The sequence below is a fragment of the Manihot esculenta genome, chromosome 17 (genome assembly GCF_001659605.2).
Source record: "Manihot esculenta cultivar AM560-2 chromosome 17, M.esculenta_v8, whole genome shotgun sequence".
Taxonomy (NCBI): Eukaryota; Viridiplantae; Streptophyta; class Magnoliopsida; order Malpighiales; family Euphorbiaceae; genus Manihot; species Manihot esculenta.
In genome coordinates, this window is record NC_035177.2 from 29,089,338 (window position 1) to 29,111,239 (window position 21,902).

General features: G+C 32.6%; 2 protein-coding genes across 3 annotated transcripts; both read left to right on the forward strand.

Annotated features, from left to right (window-relative positions):
• The first annotated feature begins 3,316 nt into the window (after positions 1 to 3,316).
• LOC110604563 (microtubule-associated protein 70-2) lies at positions 3,317 to 10,460 on the forward strand. 2 transcript variants are annotated; one of them, XM_021742797.2, is made up of 11 exons: positions 3,317 to 3,919; positions 4,041 to 4,126; positions 5,295 to 5,360; positions 5,450 to 5,620; positions 5,727 to 5,897; positions 6,023 to 6,178; positions 6,284 to 6,430; positions 6,520 to 6,591; positions 6,684 to 7,223; positions 7,307 to 7,494; positions 9,884 to 10,460. In XM_021742797.2, the coding sequence occupies exons 1-11, from the start codon at positions 3,676 to 3,678 to the stop codon at positions 9,921 to 9,923; spliced, it is 1,881 nt and encodes a 626-aa protein (XP_021598489.2). In that variant the 5' UTR covers positions 3,317 to 3,675; the 3' UTR covers positions 9,924 to 10,460. The 2 variants fall into 2 exon arrangements, with proteins under 2 accessions (XP_021598489.2, XP_021598488.1); XM_021742796.2 differs by lacking the exons at positions 3,317 to 3,919; positions 4,041 to 4,126 and adding an exon at positions 4,165 to 5,187.
• Positions 10,461 to 10,596: 136 nt separating this feature from the next.
• Positions 10,597 to 20,951, forward strand: LOC110604562 (phragmoplastin DRP1C). Its single transcript, XM_021742792.2, has 17 exons — positions 10,597 to 10,951; positions 11,162 to 11,463; positions 11,627 to 11,690; positions 12,122 to 12,229; positions 13,020 to 13,121; positions 13,420 to 13,470; positions 13,612 to 13,673; positions 16,642 to 16,732; positions 16,846 to 16,910; positions 17,006 to 17,200; positions 17,330 to 17,449; positions 17,554 to 17,624; positions 18,274 to 18,499; positions 19,643 to 19,693; positions 19,985 to 20,231; positions 20,389 to 20,528; positions 20,661 to 20,951. Exons 2-17 carry the CDS (start codon positions 11,332 to 11,334, stop codon positions 20,784 to 20,786), a joined length of 1,851 nt encoding a protein of 616 aa, XP_021598484.1. The 5' UTR covers positions 10,597 to 10,951; positions 11,162 to 11,331; the 3' UTR covers positions 20,787 to 20,951.
• The last annotated feature ends 951 nt before the right edge of the window (positions 20,952 to 21,902 follow it).

Here is a 21,902-nt window from a genome sequence, read left to right on the forward strand (position 1 = left end):
ATGCTGTCTACCAAAAGCCGCAATTGTCGCAGCATCATGTTAAGAAGGACAAGGCTCTGGTTTTTCTTGCTTTTAAAAGGGTGAAATTTACCAGTATGCTATTTCTGATAAAATGGACATATTGTGTTTGGCCATATCCATTATTTTAAATTTATTTGCAAATTGAGAGCTTCCATGATTTGCTCTCCAATTGTCCTTTCATTTCGTTGAAATATATGACAATGATTGCTGGTCAATTTTTTAAAATCTATTTTTTAAATAACTTAATTTTTTTGAATTAAATTAAATTTATTTAAATTATCAAATTCATTATCAATCAATTTATTGGTTTTGTAAATTATTTGGGTCTTTTACACTGTATTTAGATTGAGAAAAATAACAATGGAGTAAAAATTAAAAGAAAATAATTTTATTTTTTATCAATACATATTTAAATTAGATGAAATTGAGGAAAAAATAAAATTTTAATAGAAAAATAAAATTTATATTCGATCCACTGATTCCTCCAGAAAAAGTTGGACGGATTTTTTAAAAATGATTAAAATATTTATATATTTTATAAGTTTTTTTGAAAATTTAAGTATATAATTATAACTTTATCATTCAAAAAAACTATTTTCTTTCTAATATTTATCTTCTTTCATCTAAATACAACTATAATAAATTATTTTTCCTCCCAATCATTATCTCTTTTTATTTTTTTTTATTATTTTCTTTCCATTTATCCAAACACAATAAGCTGCTCGTTTAAACAGTGACGTGATATATTTTTTAAAATAAAATTTATATTATATTTTTTTATTGTATTAAATTTAATTATTAAAAAATAAATATTTAATATTAAATTTGTTACTCTAAAATTGAAAAATTATGTTTGTTGTATAAATCACTTGATATGTTAATAAAAGGTCCTTTCAGCATAAATGTGAAACAAGTCCGTCTTATTGGACACCAGTTCAAAAACCACAAAAATCACTAAATTTCTTTATTTGAATTCATTTTTATTATTATAATTAAAAAGGAATGTAGGTAAAAATAAATGGTTTTTTTAAATTTAATTATTAAAAAATAAATATTTAATATTAATTTTTTTATTTTTAAAAATTAAAAGACTTCATTTCATTTATTGATTGAATTTGTTGAAAAAACTATCTAATAATTTATATAATAAAAATAATATTTTATAGAAAAAAATTTAATATTAAATATTTAATTTTTATTCAGCATCTCCAACACTTATAATGACAAATTGATTGTTTGATATTTTAAATATCGAATAAAATATTTGTTTGACATATATTTATTCGACGGTATGACAGTTAAATAAATATATTACATTCGATTTAAAAATATATTTCAATTATGTATGATTTTTTTATTTATTAATATGATTTAAAAAAAAACTCTTAAATAGAATATATTATGTTAAAATTAATTACAAATTTTGGCAATTAATATTAAGTGTTTATTTAATAATAAAATTAGCGATTTCAATTCTCAAAATAGACTTCTTTTTTCCTTGACCCCTAAATATGTAATCAAATCTCACCAACTATTAAACGCTCGTATTAAGCCTATACAATTATGAATGAACAGTATTCGGTCAAAATAAAAAAAATTAATCAAACTGAATTAATTTTAAAATTCAGTTTAATTTTTTATTCAATTCAATTCGGTTCGATTTTTAATTTTAAAAAATTTAATTATTTCAGTTCGGTTCGATTTTGATAAAAAAATTGAAAAAATTAAACCGAACCGATTAGTGATAATAATATATTATTTTTAATAATATAGATAAATTAAATTATATTAAGATTAAAATATTTTAATTAAATTTTAAAATATTAAAAATAAAGTGTAAAAAATAAAAAATTTATTAAAAATTAAAATCGATCAAACCAAATCAAATCGAACTGAATCAGATCGATTCGATTCAATTTTTTAAAATACTAAAATTTTAATTTTCAATTTATTCGGCTCAGTTCGATTTTAAACCGAACCGACTAAATGCTAACCCTCATACTAGACCATCCTATGCATTTTGTATAGTCCATGCTTGTCTGAACTATGAATACAAGTATTGGAGATCAAGCTGATTTTAGGATGATTTTTTTTTTGGAATTCTCGAAAGGATGAAGCAGGAAGGTGTGCAAATACCGAAGAATATTATCTTTTCATTTTAATAGACTAAAATATTAAATAGTCAATTGTTCATCATGTTAACTAAATTTAGATATATAATCATTTTAAAAATTTAAATGTTTTAATTTTTATTATGCGTAGGTATTTTTCTTTTCTATTTTATGATTTTTATTTTATGTCGTAATATAGAGATTTCACCAAACTATTATACAAATTACACAGTGGAGTATGCACCAACAACTCCAATTTTGCTAATATTTTCTGCAATTGGTAACAACTATCAGTATTCATTTTCTCTTGGAGGACTCCAAAGATAACACAATCGTTTTCTGTCAAATTTACAATAATCCAATTCTTTTTTTTTTTTTTTATCATTTTTAAAATTAAATAATTTAATCCACTTTATTTTTTTTAATTTGAAATAAAAAAGCATGCATGAGAGTTAATAATAATATTATTTAATTGAAAGTTTGAAAATAGGAGAATTAATAACTTAATAATATAATAATATTTCTTCTATACTTTAATAAAAATAAAATTATAATATTTTTTAAACTTATTTTAAAATGTTAAATAATTAACCTAAAACAATACTGAGATATTAATAGCAGTCAATTGATATTCAAAATAGTAAGATATTATATTTCAAGTTCAGATAAAGTCGGCAAACCTCTAGTTTTGGCTAACAAAACCAAAACAATTAAACAATCCCATTCAAGAAATAATAATAATAGTAAAACTTCATTGTCTCAAAAAAAAAAGAAAAGAGTTCATTAAAATTTATACGTAAAATATAATTTCCGAACAAAAAATTTCCTTACTTGAATTCCTTAAATATTTCTCAAATAAAAGCTACTCTCTATATTTGATATTTCCATCCAACACGGAAACCCACCAAGTGCCATTTTTCAGACCTGGTGTGCGCTGTACGCATCCTGTTTATCCTAAAACCCAAACCACGCAATCCCCATAATCCTCCTTTTTGAAAAAAAAAAAAAAAAAAAAGCAAGCCGTAATTGAATTAAAAATAAAAAAATATAATTATCTCCATAACAATACAATAATACAGTCGCTTAGTTAAGTAGCACTGTCACTGTTTAACAGCAAAGCGTTTCTCAGCTCTTACATTTCTCTCTTTAAATAATCCAAAATCAAATCCCTCTCTCTCTCTCTCTCTCTCTCTCTCTCTCTCTTTTCGCTGTAAGAGAAAGGCCAGTTTTAAATCACAATCTTTTAGATAGACAGAGAGAGAAAAAGCCAAAACAGAAACACTCGAACAAAAGCACACTTGCTCGTCTCTCTCTCTCTCTCTCTCAATCTCAATCTCAATCTCAATCTGTGGTTAAGTAGTAGCTGCTGCTTACTTGCAGGCACTATTTCAATTTCTCTGAAACAAGGAGAGAATCGAAGTGGTTTCTTATGTGGATTGGTAGTTTTGTATGTGTGTAGAGTGTGATTTGAACAGGCTGGCATTTGGATCTTGGTGCATTTGGATGTGAGGGATAAGGCGGGCCAGGGAGGATCAGATCGGATATGGCAGAGGTTTTCGGCGACGGAACGGTGGATTTCGAGGTCAATGGTGCTGCTGCTGCGGCTTCTGTAACGCCTGCTCAGCAACTTACTGTTTCTGGATCGTTTAAGGAAGGGCTGAAGAGTTCGTCTCGTAGGAGGACCTCGGTTAGGCCTAGCTTTGATGCTGATAATGAGTTCATTACTTTGCTGCACGGCTCGGATCCGGTTAAGGTTGAGCTTAATCGGCTTGAGAACGAAGTTAGAGGTCTGAATGTGGTTCGATCTAGTGGTTTTTCGCTGTATTTCGCTGGGTTTCGAGCTCGATTTATTTTGCCTGTGGTGACATTTTGAAGTTTTTTTATTTTCGTCTGTGATTTTTGGTGCAGATAAAGACAGAGAATTGGGAGAAGCACAAGCTGAGATCAAGGCGTTGAGGCTTTCCGAGAGACTAAGAGAGAAGGCTGTCGAAGAGGTCATTCTCTGTACTTCTCCCCCCCCCCCCCCCCCCTCTTCTTCTTCTTCAGGGTTTCCATTTACTAATCGGTCTTACCTTAATGTTCTTGATTGTTGATTTTCATTGGCAGTTTTCTCCTTGCAAGTAATTTGGTCATTATCTTTTAGATATCAGCTAATGGTTTATATCATTTATGCCTCTTGATTATATGTTAAGCTTTGAAGTCGATGGAGTTTGGATTTTTCACTTGTAGGATATTGTCTGTGATTTTTCTTCTCTTAGCGGGAAAATGTAGATCCTTGTACCTTCCCAACAATGCAATGTTATATATTCAGCACCGATGTAGATTATTGTTCCTCCAAATTGGTGAAAACAAATAGGGTTTCTTTTTGTTATTGTTGGGATGTCATTTCCCTACAAATACACTGCCCATATCAGCTTTGTCTGGCACGATTTCTACATTCTTTGTCAATATTGCTTGTTAATCCTACAATGTCAATGATAAGCCATCACAACTAAGTGTGATGTTTCCCAGAATCTATCTCATGTCTTTTTTTCTTCTTTTTGTACGGCTGTAGATTGGCCAGTATGCTACGTGGATTTTTCTGCAAGCGTAGAAAAGAAAGTACTGGTCCTAATAGTTACTTGGGTCAAATTTATTTATTTTTCTTTTTTTTTTTTAAATAATTTTCTGTTATTGTGGTTTTTGTGCCTAAATTAAAGGTTGGAAAACTAAAATATTTCTGTATGCTTTTGCAGTAGCTTTGCATGGATACGTACCTGTTTTTATCTCAGCCTGCCTTGAAATTTCGAACTCTGTTGTAGTTATTGATTTTAGTATTTTCACCGTTCACCTGGAACTGATGTTTATGGTTTCTCTTTAGTATATTCAGGTTTTCTTTGAAGATTTCTTTTAATGTACTGCACTTGGGATTATTAGATTTGATGTGCAACCTTCTCCTTTATGATGGGCTTCTCATTGTTGAAGTTCATGAGTTTAACAGTTCTTTTTAATAATTCTATTTATGTCTTGCATGTGCAATTTTATCCTGTGGGGATTTTGGATTGTCTAAATCTTGGTGTGTACAATTTAATTTAACAGCATGTTCTTTTGTTTCTTCGTTTTGACAATTATGTGGTTTGAAATGATCCTGATTTTGTCATTTCCCTTTCTATCATTTTGTAGCTCACGGATGAACTCTCGAAAGTGGAAGAAAAGCTCAAGTTAACAGAATCTCTTCTAGAAAGCAAAGTATCGTTTGGATCCTGTTCATAACTCAATAGATTTTGCTGATTGCTGCTGTATTGCTATATTTATTTAAAATTGAAAATCATTTGCAGAATCTTGAAATAAAGAAAATCAATGATGAGAAGAAGGCTTCCATGGCAGCTCAGTTTGCAGCTGAAGCAACTCTTCGAAGAGTTCATGCTGCTCAGAAGGATGATGATATGCCTCCCATTGAAGCCATTCTTGCACCTTTGGAGGCTGAGCTTAAGCTTGCTCGCCAAGAGGTATGTTACGTGTTGAGCTGATTATGATGGTTTCATAATTAAGAATGGTTTATATTAGGTGATTGTTGATTCTGTTTCATTAATAAATTCCTTTTCTTGCTTGCAGATCACAAAGCTTCAAGATGACAACAAGGCATTGGATCGTCTGACAAAATCAAAAGAAGCTGCATTACTTGAAGCTGAGAGGACCATTCAAGTTGCATTGGCTAAGGCCTCTATGGTGGATGATCTCCAAAATAAGAACCAAGAGCTAATGAAACAGATAGAAATTTGTCAGGTATCTTAAGATTCTTGCTTCGATGATGTTCCCATTTCCAAATGTCTCAGAATTGAAATATAATTTTTTATCTTCCTAGCATGTACAATTTTGATAATTCACATATTATTGCTTGTATATGCCAGGAAGAAAATAAAATTTTAGACAAAATGCATAGGCAAAAAGTTGCAGAGGTTGAAAAGCTTACCCAAACTGTGAGGGAACTGGAAGAAGCAGTTCTTGCTGGTGGAGCAGCTGCAAATGCTGTGAGGGATTACCAACGGAAAGTTCAGGAGATGAATGTAATACACAATGCAAATTGGAAAAATCAAGCCTGCTGTACTTCATTTAGTTGACATGCTCTGAGTGCAAGCTGAATATGATTTGTTTGCTATCCCATTTTGCAGGAGGAAAGAAAAACTCTTGACCGAGAGCTGGCCCGTGCAAAAGTAACAGCAAACAGAGTGGCCACAGTGGTAGCAAATGAATGGAAAGACGCAAATGACAAAGTCATGCCTGTCAAACAATGGCTTGAAGAACGAAGATTTTTGCAGGTTAATTTTTAGCTGTAACTTGACCTTGTTTATTGGCTACTGGCATTGTCTTCAATCTTCTCCACACTCAAATATTACTGTTTTTACAGGGAGAAATGCAGCAACTTCGTGACAAGCTTGCTATTACTGAGCGAACTGCAAAGTCTGAGGCACAATTGAAAGTAATTTTTTCATTTTGTTAGCTGACATTTCTGCGATATGCAGTATTGTCTCTCGTGGTCATGAAGGTAAATTATGATCTTGCAATTTTCAGGAAAAATACCAGTTGAGGCTCAAAGTGCTAGAAGGAAGCTTGAGAGGGTCGTCCAGTAGTAATAGGAGTGCACCAGAGGGAAGAAGTGTAAGCAATGGGCCTTCTCGTCGCCAGTCCTTAGGTGGGGCTGATAACATCTCAAGATTGACCTCCAATGGCTTCTTGTCCAAGAAAACACCAACATCTCATTTGAGATCTTCCTTATCCTCTAGTACCAATTCAGTGCTTAAGCATGCTAAAGGAACGTCAAAATCATTTGATGGCGGCACCAGATCTTTGGATAGGGGTAGTAGGGTGCTCCTTAATGGCACCAGCCCCCATCGTTCATTTAACCAACCTTCTGACAGAACCAAGGATGCTGACGAACCTAATTCTTGGAAAGGAAATCCTGATGAGAAGCCCAATGAGTTCCCGGCAGCAGAGACTGAGGATAGAATTCCAGGGATATTGTATGATTTGCTGCAAAAAGAGGTCATAGCTTTGAGGAAAGCTGGTCATGAAAAAGATCAAAGCCTCAAAGATAAGGATGACGCAATTGAGGTAGATATTCTTCTCCTATCTGTGTTATGATCATATTATTTACATATCTGGTTGAGCATTTTGTCTGATCATTAATTTCTCAGATGTTAGCAAAGAAAGTAGAAACATTAACTAAAGCAATGGAAGTTGAGGCAAAGAAGATGAGAAGAGAAGTAGCTTCCATGGAGAAGGAAGTTGCTGCCATGCGTGTAGAGAAAGAACACGAGAATAGGGCGAAACGGTTTGGTAATTCTAAAGGGCCTGTCACTGCTGCTCAGCTGCTTCCTGGAAGGTTCATTAGATTTTGCTTTCTTCTTTTTTCGAAATCATACTTCGGCACTAAACTAGCTGTTGCATGACTTAAATTCTATGTGTTGGCATGCGTTTAATGTTGGCTGCATGATAATTTGCAATGATCAACACATTCATTTAGTGGGAAATGGGGGTATAATCTTCTTTGCAAAGGTGGAACAAATATAGCAAAAGCTATGGAGTTTTTACTAAGAATTATTACATTAATACTATTATATACTTGGTATTATACTATTATGACTATCTGGATATTGTAAAATCTTCAACTCTATCCATTAAGTTCTTACTCCACCAAAATTCATCTATTTTTCTCTCCATGTAATTCACAATTGCAAGATCATTCCTAAAGGCTTTATCTTCATCTTTATAATGGCTTTATTATTCTGTCCTTGAAGAAAATCTTCATGGAAGTTGGAAGTAAACCCAGCTGTGGTCCAGGTTGGGCTTGGAATTGGTCAACTGTTCAAGGGCTTGAACCAGGACCTCAGGAGTCGGGCTCAGGCCCCCTTCTTTAACCTTGAATAAGATCAGACTCGGCTGTTAAGCATTATGTTGTGATCTGGTTTGATCCCCCTTCTTTTTTAAGAAAAATAACTTGGTCTAAAAATCACATCAAACCTAGAATGAATCAAAATTGCAACTGCCAGTTCTAAACCTTCTTGGAACTGGATTTATGTGGTCTAGTTTAGGGCTGGTCCATGGTGAGACTACTTGGAAGAACTTGTTTGATCCCTACACACAAGGAAACAAAAGCCCATAATATGAAGCTGCTTCATAAAAATCAGTCCCATTTGAATGGAGTTGTATGCATATCTTGAAGCATTGTCTGCTTTGGCTATTGAGGTCTCAAGAGTTTGTCCTTGAAATGGGCCCTCATGGGAAGGGGTGTTCTTGGCCTTATAAGGCTCTTGCTTCTTTGGCTTCTAGTCAATGTGGGATTTTGTATCATCATCTATCTGATGCTCTCAGCCAGTCGAGGGAGTTTGAAGGGATAGGCTGGATATCCAGTTTGGTGGAAATGTGAGGTTGTGCCTCACTTTCTCTAGCTCTAAATGATGACAAATCAATTTAAATTGAACTGTCTTATTGAGACCTCTTGGTATTGTCTGCTTTGGCCATTGAGGCTCACTACTTTGTTCTTGGAAAGGGCCCTTCAGTGGTAGGGAATATACTTGGCCTTGTGAGGCTCTAGTGCCCTTGACTCCAAGTCGATATGGGATTTTGTTTCATCTATTGCTTCACAATGATTAAGGAGGTGATAAATACAATTCATCCAGTGTGGTTTATTCATTTTCTTGGTTCACTGACCTTGCATGTTGTATCATGTTTTGTAGTTATACCCTGAGCTACTGGTACTTTATAACAAGTCACTGCAGGATGAAAGAAATGATTGGGGCAGTTTCCCATAGTTTCTAGATATGTTGTTTACTTTGTTTTTTATCCCCCTCTCTCCCCTGTACAACAATCTTAGTGCTTGCTTTATCTTTTCTGCGGTAATGAGTTCCACTAATGAGCTAGATATGTTGACGGTGTTCTCTGTGCCTTAGTTTATGATTTCTGCTTTATTTTTACCAACCTATCCATTCTAGATTGAGGTTGTCTTGAAACTACAAAGTGGACTAGGACCTGATTGATTCATCTAGGATTCTAGGTTGTCGTGTTCTTTATAGCAAAGCCCGTGATGATAGAGAATAAAGCAAGTTATTTATGAGGCAACCATATTCTGGCTGTTTGCTTGTGTTTCTGTTTAAATGAAAAGAATATTAAGAATTTAATATTCCACTGCTATGCTATACTGTTTCTAACTATACGTGTATACCTGAATCCTTATTTACCTTAAATTTAAGTATTTTACCGATACCCACTTACAAAAGAAGTACAAAAAGGTGAAAATATTTGTTTTAGATAATCATATTTTAGGAAAAAAATTTTCACTTGGAGATACCATCCCTATAACATTATGACAAGTATGTGATTTAAATTTTAGGCCTTGGCTTTGAGGTATCCTATTATACTTATCAGGGCGGGAAACATTAAGTGTTTTTACTGCTTAGCTTTTTTGTTCTTGCACATTTTTCATATTCTCATCTTCTTTATCATCACGAAATAAGTTGTCTTCTGAATTAGTCTTTCAAAAGCTAACAGAAACTGTAACATTATGACAAGTACATGTTTTAAATTTTAGGTCTTAGCTCTGTAATATTGTAAACGTATACAGACTTATGAGAGCATGAAATACTGGGGGTTTTCACTGCTGAATTTTTTTTGGCTCTTGCACATTTTCATAGTATTATCTTCTTTATCATCACTAAATAAGTTGCTTTCTGAATTAGTCTTTCAAAAGCTAATAGATCCTCCTATTTGTGCAGGAATGTGGCACGTGGTGGGTTAACACGCAACACGCAATGACAATAAATTCCTCTCTTATAATCAGTGAGGCATAAAACTGCATAGGCCTTGTTTTTTAGTTCTTTTTTATATTTTTTATTTTCCTCTTGCGCCAGTGATTGATTACAAAATTGTAACTCGCATGCTGATGACCCATGTTACATTGTAATTTGCAAAGAAAGTAAATCAGGAAGACAACAGTATCAGAGGAAGGAAATTGGCATGCTTCTGACATAGACTGTTATTCCTCTGCTTAGAGATCAGCGAACAGAAAAAAAAAAGATATAAAAATGGGAAGAAATTGACTTTGGGCTAACCTTTTGTCAGGTTTTTCTTTTGAGTGGGCAGTGATGGTGTGGTTGTATAGGTAGCTTATTGGGTTCTAAGTTGTCTACCATTTTGCAGTTTATATTTGTTGTATTCTGCAGCTAGCGTGATTGTTATTGGTTAAAGTTTGTTAATATTTTTGTAATCAGATCAAACACAGATCTTGTGGTTGTGTTATTCATCTATAGTTTATTGTTGGTTATAAATCTTTATCCGAGTGATTTTAACTTATTCTATCTGTTTCCTTGCAAATTTTGCCAGTGATTGCTAATGTTGATGAGAAAAATAGTCCGATTTAGCCTCATGAAAATATTTTTTGAAAAAATATATATATGTTTTTTATATTTTTTGATGGACATTCAAGTAAGTTGATAAAAGAATATACGTGAACTGCCATTTGTGAAGTCACTGTCTCATAGTTATCCTAAATTTCTTTTAAATGGATGATAACATTATGAATGTCTTGACGAATGTGTTTCCAAACTCGATTACAAAAAGTTTATATGTTAACTTTTTACTAAATGATTAAAACAGTTGATTATTTCTAAAACTGTTAGTATTATAGAATCTGAGTTCTATGGAGTCACGACAAAACGCTACGGATCTACACATGTCGAGCTTCTCTGGACTCCGAGGCCGAGGGAAAACAAAACCTGCAATGAGTCTCTTCCTGACCATCAGACTGATCGTACAAAAATCATGAGAAGCTTCATCGCATTTAGGTTCCATTATTTGTCCTAAACAGCCCTATAAAACAGAGGAATTCCATTATTCGTCCTAAGTTTTCAATATATATATATTATTACTTCTTTTATTTTACCCTCTAAAAAAAAAAGAAATATCACATTTTAGCTCCAAAGTTTAACAAATATTCAAATCAAAACCTTCCCTGACCGTTTTTGCCATTTACTGTATGTATGTTAATGTTTCAGGTTCTACGTCCACATCTAAACTATTCACTCTCTCTTATGATCCAAGCGCCCATTCAATTTTTGATCCTTGCTTTACGTTCTTTGATCTAAATCCTCCTTCTCATCTCACATTTGCTTTTGTACTCAAAGCACGAAGATTTTCTCCTTTTGCTCTAGATCCCGTTTGAAAAATGGCCACAATGGAGAGCTTGATTGGATTAGTCAACAGAATCCAAAGAGCTTGCACTGTCTTAGGTGATCATGGCGGTGAAGGCATGTCCCTCTGGGAAGCTCTCCCTTCTGTTGCTGTTGTTGGTGGCCAGGTGTCTTCCTTCTCTCTCCATCTCTCTCATTTTTTCCGTTTGAATTTCTGGTCTGAATGCTTTTCTCAATGGGAATGATATTTTTCTGATTTGCTCGTTGTTTCAGGAATTCCGATTTCATGATTAATTTGCTAATATTTGTTGTTCTATTGTGAAAATTCAGAGTTCTGGGAAATCTTCTGTGTTGGAAAGCGTTGTGGGAAGAGATTTCCTGCCTCGTGGATCTGGTAATTTCGATAGGAATTATTTGATTGTGTATTTCAATGTTGGTTTTGATTTTCAGTTGATGTTTATTTTTAACGGAAGAAACTAAAGGAGAAACAAATGTCGGTTATTGTGCTTCGGTTAACTGGGAAATGAGCGGCTATTTGAATTAAGCTACATGTATATCAATGCAGTTCTATGGAGTGGTGTTTTTCGTTCTTGTTGCTTCTAAATAAAATTTGAGGAACACAATTTTAAATTTTTTTTCCTCATTTGTCTAATAATATTTAAGCAGTCAAATGGAGCTAACTCATGAATCATAATCTCTTTCTTTTTCAAAATGGAGTGATCTCCATTATCCAGTCAAAGCCATTGCTATATTTTTAATTGACAATTCCTTTTCTTTTTCATTATTTTGTTATCAGTTTAATCTTTTGCCGTTTTGTACCGGTAGGAATTGTAACGCGGAGACCGTTGGTGTTGCAACTTCATAAGATAGAGGATGGGAAGTCTGAATATGCAGAATTTCTTCATGCACCAAAGAAGAGGTTTACAGATTTTGGTAAGTCTCGATGTTTCCTCAGATCATGACATGGTACTATATATAGTTTATTACGATGAAAACCATGTTTGTTCTCAACTAAAGCAAACTGAATCCCACATTGTGCATTGGATATGTTCAATAAATTCTAGTTTATCTACTTATTACTAGATCAGTTTATGTTTGAGGCTCAAAACCTTAAACTTCTATAAAATTTTATCAAGAATCAGTATGTTATGACTGAAGAGGTGCTGGTTTTTTTTTAATTTTTTAATTTTTTAATTTTTATTTTTTTTATCTATGATTCAATGATAAATTGAAGTTCCTCCAATAAATATCAACAAATATTGATAAGATGGTGTTAGATATGGGATATCTTTATGTGTCCTTTTTGAGCAATTTATTGTTGTGAATTTGGAGAATAAAGTCTTCCACATATGCGATCATGCTAAAAAAAAGTCAAAATTATATGAATATTTTAGAATAGTCAAAATTGTATAAGTTACAACAATATAAAGATGGAAAAAAATGGAAAATTTTCCATTTATATCAGTATTCAGTATTGCTAATTCAATGAATAAACCATTTAATTGAGCCACAGGGCTTGTAGTTAGTTGGTTGCCTCCCTCGAAATGGTGTTAATCTGTTTTCAATTTTGAATTGTTTGACATGTTTTCTTTGATTTGTCTTTTCAAGTGGAAGAGTCTGATTCATCAATTAGATGAGTGTCATGTTTTCATGTAATGTAAAGCATTGTTTAATTAGTCTACAACTTTCACTATTTAAAATGAGCATTCTTTCTGTTATGTAGCTGCTGTGCGTAAGGAGATTGCAGATGAAACTGATCGTATTACTGGAAAGTCGAAACAAATCTCTAATATTCCGATTCACCTGAGCATATATTCTCCAAATGGTTTGTATTCATACTTCTTTCCTAACCGCAACCTAAATGAAGTTATGTAGTTAAATAGTGACATAAATATTGAGAATGATGTTTTTTCAAGTTTCAAATTGTTATGATGCATGTGCTAAACTTGAATTTCTCCTAAAATATCAGTTTTGAACCCAAGAAAGAGCTTAATAATGGGTCTTTCTATTTGGCACTTTTATTTGTTGTTGCCTTTTTAGTTTTATAATTCATTTTTCTTTACATAATTCCATAAACTCTTTAGTCAGATTCTGTGGTCTTATCTGCATGGTTTTTGTTTCAGTTGTCAACTTGACCCTCATAGATCTTCCTGGGTTGACAAAGGTTGCTGTAGGTAACTATAGTGACCCTCCTTATTTCTAGCATACATTATATATAATTTAATTTTTTTTTTCTCATTAAATTTTATTTATTTATTTATATGTGTACTGGATCATGTTCCTTTTATGCAATGATATAAATTTGGGTTTTGCAGAGGGACAGCCGGAGAGTATAGTTGAAGATATTGAAAATATGGTCGGTTCTTATGTTGAGAAGGTGAGAATTTAGCATCAGTGGTGAATGATGTTAAATCTATTCAAAGAAAGTGTTATAGTGTGAATATAATTTGTACATAATTAAAATAGCTTGCAAAATTATAGAACTAATTGATTAATAGAGTATTTTTAGGAGAGTGATTTGCTACCTTAACAAGATCGTGTAATTTATATATAACTATCTTTGTTTAATAGAGAATACACACAATTTTTCCCACAAATCTATTTGATTAATGGTATCAAAGCCATTTGACTTGTTCTGAGAATCTGGGTTTCCTCTCCAAGAAAACTGTTTGCGTAGGTCACATGATCGTTTTGTCTCACCACTACCCTAGAAAGTGGCATAGGTGAGTTTTTGGCCGATTCTTAAAGACCAGTGACTGGATGACGTGCATTTTCATGTCAAAGACTTAGGTCAATTTTAAGTATTTTTTGGAGTAAAAGCCTTAAAGGCTAAAAAGAGAATTTTCTTAGAGACTTTGACTTGCTTGCAGAAACTGAAAAGTTGAGAACTGAATTTGTAGAATACCAATCATTTGTAATGTATGTGAAACGAAAAATGATGGAGATACTTATGATGACCTAAAGAGATATAGGAGGTTGGTTGGCCAGATATTGTGTTTGCTAGAAATAAGGAAAAAAAAATAAATTTAATGAGAAAAAAAATTAAATTATATATAATATATGCTAGATGTCAAATTTAATGTGTACTCGAAAAATGTATGCTAGCATATATTAGACTATAGTGACAAAGGTTGGTTTATGTCTGCACTTACTGTGAAATATTGGCCTGTTTTGGAATAAATTTTATATTATCTAAAAGGAATATCTAGACTTGGTATACTCTACAGTGATCATGGGAATACTACGATCGACTATTTTCCGAATACTAATTGGGTGGGATCCTGAATTGATAAAAGATTCACTATAAACTGCTACGTGTTTGTTGGAGAAAACTTAGTATTTTGAAAAAGTAAAAAGCATAAGTTGGAGAAAACTTAGTATTTTGAAAAAGTAAAAAGCATAATATCATATCCAAACCCGTGCCAAGTCAAAATACAAGTCATGGCACAGATTTTATGATAAATCAACTGTTGAAAGAAGTTAGTGTAAAGTTAGTGTGGATGTTGTATTACCCGTAGGGGTGTAAATGAACCAAATTGTTCATGAGCTATTCAAGACTCGGCTCGATAAAAGTTCGATCGAGCTCGGCTCGTTTTCTAAACGAGCCAAGCTCGAGCTCACTTTTTAGGCGCGTTTAATAAATGAGCCGAGCTTGAGCTTAGCAGTATTTGGCTCGTTTAAACTTGTGAGCTTGGCTTGTTTTCAAGCTCGTGAACAAGTTTGCGAACAAGCTCGTGTACAGGCTCGCGAACAAGTTCATGAGCAGTCTCGCGAACAAGCTCGTGAGTTAGCTAACACCAATCCCACATCGAAAGTTAAAGGGATATGGAGGATTGTGACTTCCCTATAAAAGGACAATCCTTCTATATTTTTTTATTAGTTTTGGATTTGAGAGATTTTAATTAAATTAAAAAATTTAATTTAAAAGTCTCCTTATGACCTTATAATTTAAATTTTATTTATAATTTAAATTTATTTATAATTTAAATAAATTTAAATTATATTGAGCTTGTTTATAATATAATCGAGCTCAAATTCGAGCCTAAATGAGCTTAAATTCGAGCTTTTTAAATAGAGTTTGAGTTGGCTCGTTAATGTGATAAACGAGCTTATTACGAATCGAGTTCGAACCGAACTCGAGTTTAATATTTATTTTATGAATCGAGGTCGAGCTTATAAATGAAACTCGAGTCGAACTCGAGCTTATAAATTTATTTTCTAATCAAGCCTGAGCTTATTAAAGCTCGACTCGGCTCGGTTTGATTACAGCCCTAATTACCCGCTTGATGTGATAATCTACTCTTTATATTGCCTCCAATTGAGTATACCATGAACATGATCGTGCATGTTGAAGTTGATTGCCATTTTATCTGCGAGAATATTTAAGAAAATTTAATTTTCACTAGTCATATGAGGACATGAGTGCAATTGGGTGATTTACTCAGCAAAACATTAAATGAGCTTAGAATAAAATATCTTTGTAATAAGCTGGACATGATAAACATTTTTGCTCTAATTTGAGGTGAGTGTTATATTGCGAATATAATTTGTATATAATTAGAATAGATTGAAAAATCATAGGATTAATCGATACTAATTGATTGATAGATGATCTGTATATAAACATGCTTGTTCAATAGAAAATACACACAAATTTTTCCACAAATCTATCTGATTACATAAAGGTTATATGTTCATATACATGAGGTTATGTGGAATATATAAGACTTAATTAATTTAAAATGAATTAGTATATGAAGGGACTGCATCACAACTTTCTACCAAGTGAGACTAATTGAAGCAGAGAATTCAGTTAGCAAGTTCATTTCTGAATAATTTTATGCCTATTCTAGAACAATTGAATTTCACTCTATGTTAATGTTTAACTAGTTAAGAGTAATTCGGCCTATATAGGATTTTCTTCCTGACCTGTTTTTCCTTTGTTAAAAGATTATCTTTTTTTTCCATGTAAGAAATGTTGTTTGTGATTAAGGCTTAATTTTTGTTGTTTTTAGATACTGATGACTGTTGTTATAAATAGAGCTGTAATGACAGGGATTTCGATTTCCAACATATGTGCATTTTTTTTTATCTTTTAAGCACTACAAAATCTCTGTTATTCAAATGTGTTACAATGTCAAATATGTATCCCATTTTTCTGTTCACTCAGAATAACGAGTATTTACCTCTTCAATCAAAGCGCATTTATCCCTCTTGGTTATTTATCTCATTTGCTTAATGATTTTGGTTTTATAGGTCAAATAATGTTTTATGTGATACACTAGTTTTGCAGTTGCATATTTTTGTATACTCTGTTTGTCTTATACATTTCCCTTATTTGCTAGCCCAACTGCATCATATTGGCTATTTCTCCTGCTAATCAAGATATTGCTACTTCAGATGCTATAAAACTTGCCAGAGAAGTCGATCCTTCAGGTAATAAAAATCTGGGGATGTTCAATGCTAAATCTTTTCCGTTCTAGCTGTTGTATTTGGTTAATCGTTTGTAGACAGAGATATAACTTTCCTGTTGCACTTGGTGTCTTTAGGTGAAAGGACATTCGGTGTGCTGACAAAGCTTGACCTTATGGACAAGGGAACCAATGCCCTGGATGTACAGACTTTTATTCCTGATGAATTAATTGCTATAACTCTGCAGTTCATTAACATGACTCATAAATGTGATAATTTCCTGCATGAATGATTAAGGTTCTTGAAGGGAGGTCTTATAGACTGCAACATCCCTGGGTTGGAATTGTTAATCGTTCACAAGCTGATATCAACAAGAATGTTGACATGATTGCTGCCCGTCGAAAGGAGCGTGAATATTTTGAAACAAGCCCTGAATATGGACATTTGGCAAGTAAAATGGGTGCGGAGTATCTTGCAAAGCTTTTATCCAAGGTCTTATCATCACTTTAAATTTACATAAAGGCCCTCCTTTGTACTATTTTGTTATTTTCACTGGCTCTGACTTTTGCGACCTGTCATATACTAATGTTTTTACACTTTGCAAATTATTCTCCCAATTAGCATTTGGAGACGGTTATCAGACAGCGCATACCAAGTATCATTGCCTTAATTAATAAGACCATTGATGAGCTTAATGCAGAGTTGGACCGCATTGGCAGGCCCATTGCAGTGGACTCGGGGGTAAAAAATGAGACTTTTTGCGGATATTAGATTTCTTCAGTTGTGAATTAAATAATTTAATGCTCCTATTTGACTTACTGGAAGCACATTACCTTTTTTTCCAGGCTCAACTTTACACGATCCTAGAATTGTGTCGTGCTTTTGACCGTGTATTTAAGGAACACCTGGATGGAGGGTAATTTACAATACATTTTCTTCCCCTCAATTGTTCTTATTTTCTTCTTATTGTACAAATAATTTAATAGAAACCAGAAATTTATTCGGATAATGATCGACTCTTTGTTTTTGAGCATTCTGAATCAACATCCCTGTATTAGACTATTAGTTTCCATGTCATATTGGAAAATGATATTTTTGGGACAAACCTGTATATATGGTCAAGCAGATTGGTCAAGAAAACTTCAGTTTTGGATCTTGGAAAATTAATTATTATTTGGAATTGATGATTTATGCAACAGAAAATTGATGGGAGAAAGTGTGAAAGAAACTCAATTTTACTTTTTCAACTTAAGAATTCTTTCCACAGATGACCAAGGAATACAAGATACTTGCAGGAAGCCTTTAATGTTGTAATATCGCATGATTACATGCAGTTATTCTGGACCTGGAAATTGTTATATAGTTGAGATATAAGTTTCTATTTTAGTTGGTTTTTTGTGCTATCAACCTGATTGGAGGGTGTTACTCTTTTAGCTTGTTTTCATGTTCTTGTCTGTAATTGTTTCTGGAGTTTTGAAGGAGGATCCTTTGTCTTCCACCGTTGGTACTCTCCTTCATTTTCTTAATAAAATTTCTCCTTTTATCAAAATAAAAATAACTTTCAGGCGCCCTGGCGGTGATAGAATATATGGGGTTTTTGATCATCAACTACCAGCTGCTCTAAAAAAGCTGCCCTTTGATCGTCATCTCTCTTTGAAAAATGTGCAAAAAGTTGTTTCAGAAGCTGATGGCTATCAGCCACATTTAATTGCTCCAGAGCAAGGGTATAGGAGGCTAATTGATGGATCTATAAGCTACTTCAAAGGGCCGGCCGAGGCCTCTGTGGATGCAGTAATGATCTTACTTGGGCTATATGTAATGATTTTGAAGATTGGGGTGAATGCAGTTTGTGCTGATTCCTATGCACCATTTTCTTCTTTGCAACTTGTTATATATGTTTATTAATTCCATTTTCTAGATGAAAACGTTTACATCTGTTCTACATCTGTTCTACCATGGACATTTTTTCATACATGAGGTGCATGCATCATTGCTTTCCTTTGTCGATAGTGCATCATTATGTCCTTTCCCTTTTTGTAGGGATAATTAGCTTACATTAATAACAGCATTGTTAAAGTCTCCTGAAATGATTTAGCATTTTCACTTTTCTGAGTTGTGCCATAAATGATACCAATGCTTGTTTGCATGTGAAGATTTATGGACTTCTAGAAATTTCAAACTAGAAGATCTGTCAAGCTTGAAATTGTTCCTCTATTGGGCCTTTTCTTCCCTAATAGTGGTGACCGCTTGTTGTTAAATGTATTTTATATGGGGAAATGAATCATATTTTCTGTAGACGAGAAAAATCAATGGAGGGAATAATTTAGAATGGAAGGAAATCATCTGGCAAATAACTCGAGTCCATTGGGAGATCGGAGGGGCATATGGCTTCATTGGGAGGAGATATTTACTAATATTTTTGGTACTTCCATTTGAAAATGAATTGTAAATTGAGTTGACATTGAGAGGACTATTACTCAGACGATGTGAAATCTATTTGATTTTGCTTGTTTAAGATGATGCATTTACCGATTATCTGAGTTAGGAAACATTCAGCAGCTTCGGCAACATTGATGAAGGATAATGCTCCAGCTAAAGGGCTGTTATTTTTTTATTGCTTGTTAAAGAGGACTATTTGTTTGAGAAGGCATAAAATGTAGAAGAATAGTTGTTAATCCATGTATTATACATAGCAAAAGGTGATGGATGTTGTAAGGGCAGGTATGAAAGTCTTCTTTTATGGATCAAACTGGAACTTGCAAAAATCTAGGAGTTGTAACATTGTCATCATTATTGTTTTCAATGTAGAGGTAATGGTTTTACAAGAAAACATCCTCCATGCATCATTATGTGTGACTTATTAGTTATTTTAGGTCGCTATTATCATGATCGTTATTTTTTTCTCAAGTTATTATTTTCTGTTGTCTTCCTAAGGTGCACTTCATTCTGAAGGAACTTGTACGGAAGTCAATAGCTGAAACGGAGGTAAGCAAGCTTTCATTAAAGATAACCTTTTCCACTTAGATATCATCCTAAATAATTCTCTGCAATTAATCAAACACCTTGACACTGCAGAAACTTCAGTTCCGTTAGATTAGAAAGAAATAGATTTCCTTCTTAATAGAGTTCAAATTAATTTATTTTTCTGTTATGATACTAGTTCAGAAAGTAAGCTGTTTTTTCTTTTCATCTCGAATCTCACACAAAAATCTCACGAATGCCAAACCTAAAGAACTTACTTCAATCTGTACCAAATGTACTTTATTGTAATTCCAGGAGCTGAAGAGATTTCCAACTCTTCAATCTGACATTGCTGCTGCTGCAAATGAAGCTTTGGAAAGATTCCGTGATGAAAGCAGGAGAACAGTTTTGAGGCTTGTGGACATGGAATCTAGCTACCTAACAGTGGAATTTTTCCGGAAGATTCACCTTGAAGGGGATAAGAGCACAAACACGAACTCAAACTCAAATGCACCAGGACCCATTGCAGACCGTTTTGCTGATTATCATTTCAGGAAGATTGGTATGCTTTCCGGCCTCGTTATGACATTCTCTAATCTGAACTACTAAACAATCAGTTTAGTGGAATCTGCTAGTAATCTTGTTATGACATCCAAATTTCTGCTATTATGAAAAACTAGAATGAGAAGTAGTGACGTGTATGCAAAATTTTCTTTCAGGATCAAATGTCAATTCTTATATTGGTATGGTATGTGATACATTGAAGAATTCTATCCCCAAAGCGGTTGTTTATTGTCAGGTCCGAGAGGCTAGGAGGTCCCTGCTCAATCAATTCTATGCACAAGTTGGCAGAAGGGAGGTAATTCCATCAGAATTGTATTGTTCTTGGATATCTTTTTGACAACGTCCGATATTTAAATCTTTCATAGAATACCATAATGTTGAATAAATACCAAAGTTTGTGTTGATTGGAGGGTTTTTTTTTGGGCAGAAAGAACGGCTGGGTGCAATGTTGGATGAGGACCCACAACTCATGGAAAAGAGAGCAGCCATAGCAAAAAGGCTTGAATTATACAAGTCAGCCAGAGATGAGATTGATTCGGTAGCATGGAAATGATACTTTTGCCACAATATTCATCCCCTACATTCTTCTATTTTTTTAATTATTTTTTTCAATTTACAAGCTATATAGACAACCAAATTACATAGGCCTATTTACCTGAAAGGTACAGAATTTTTTACAATTTTTAAATTTAATTCAAATCTTTAAAAATTAGTTAAATTATCCAAAATCACAAATTTTATTATATTGATATTTAATTTTAAAACTTAAATTAGAAAAAAATATATTTTGTTGACATACATTGCTACATGACATATTTTATTATACTCATTTGATATCTAGATAAAACTATTAGTAGAAAATTCAAAATTTTTAATTATTTTATAATTTAATTCTAATATTTAAAAGTTGTTACAATTCAAATCAAAATTTTTAAATTTTCTATAAATTTTCACTTATCCCGTTTAATTTGGTGCAAAAACTACAACTTTAATTTTTTATATTTGACATCCGTTCTAATAGAAATTACAAAAAATCTCACACTATTGATTTTTTCTGTTCCAAAGACTTTGTCAAGTATTTATTGTGATAAATTCACTATGTTCATTATAAGAATTGAAGCTATTTCAACATCATTGGAAATAGAAATCGTAGTCTCGTTGTCTGCAATGGTATTGATCTTGAAAATTTAGTGATGAAGGATGATTTTTAGGGATTTTAAATTAAATTGCACTGACTTTTAAAATTTAGGATTATATTATTATAAGTTTTGAATTTTTTTTATCAATAATCTTTATATATATGTTATACAGAGTATAATAAAATAAGATTAAAAACATGCCATTGTTACATTAATAAAATACACTTTCTCTCATTACAATTACAATAAAATTTATAATCAACCTTTAATGATTTGAATAAAATCACAAAATAATTAAAAGATTTGAAATTCTTATACTGGCCAATTGCATATTCTTTTGTGCTTGATAATATAATGAAGCTCTATACATGCTAGATTTTAGATTATTTTCACTGATTTTACTCCATGTACGCTAGAAAATCTAAGTGATCTTCATTCAAATAATACAGGAAAATTATTTTAAATTTATTTCTAAAAAAATCTATTAAATTTAAAAGTGTAAAGTGATCATTATTAATAATTATAAATCG

What these genes read in the sequence shown, in the direction of transcription:
- LOC110604563 (XM_021742797.2), top strand. Translation starts at nt 3,676, where the DNA reads ATGGCAGAGGTTTTCGGCGACGGAACGGTGGATTTCGAGGTCAATGGT. An exon ending in AAGAACGAAGATTTTTGCAG is followed by an intron (nt 6,431 to 6,519) that starts GTTAATTTTTAG and finishes CTGTTTTTACAG; the next exon opens with GGAGAAATGCAGCAACTTCG. An exon ending in AGTCTGAGGCACAATTGAAA is followed by an intron (nt 6,592 to 6,683) that starts GTAATTTTTTCA and finishes TGCAATTTTCAG; the next exon opens with GAAAAATACCAGTTGAGGCT.
- LOC110604562 (XM_021742792.2), top strand. Translation starts at nt 11,332, where the DNA reads ATGGCCACAATGGAGAGCTTGATTGGATTAGTCAACAGAATCCAAAGA. An exon ending in CCATTGCAGTGGACTCGGGG is followed by an intron (nt 17,450 to 17,553) that starts GTAAAAAATGAG and finishes CTTTTTTTCCAG; the next exon opens with GCTCAACTTTACACGATCCT. An exon ending in AGTCAATAGCTGAAACGGAG is followed by an intron (nt 19,694 to 19,984) that starts GTAAGCAAGCTT and finishes TTGTAATTCCAG; the next exon opens with GAGCTGAAGAGATTTCCAAC.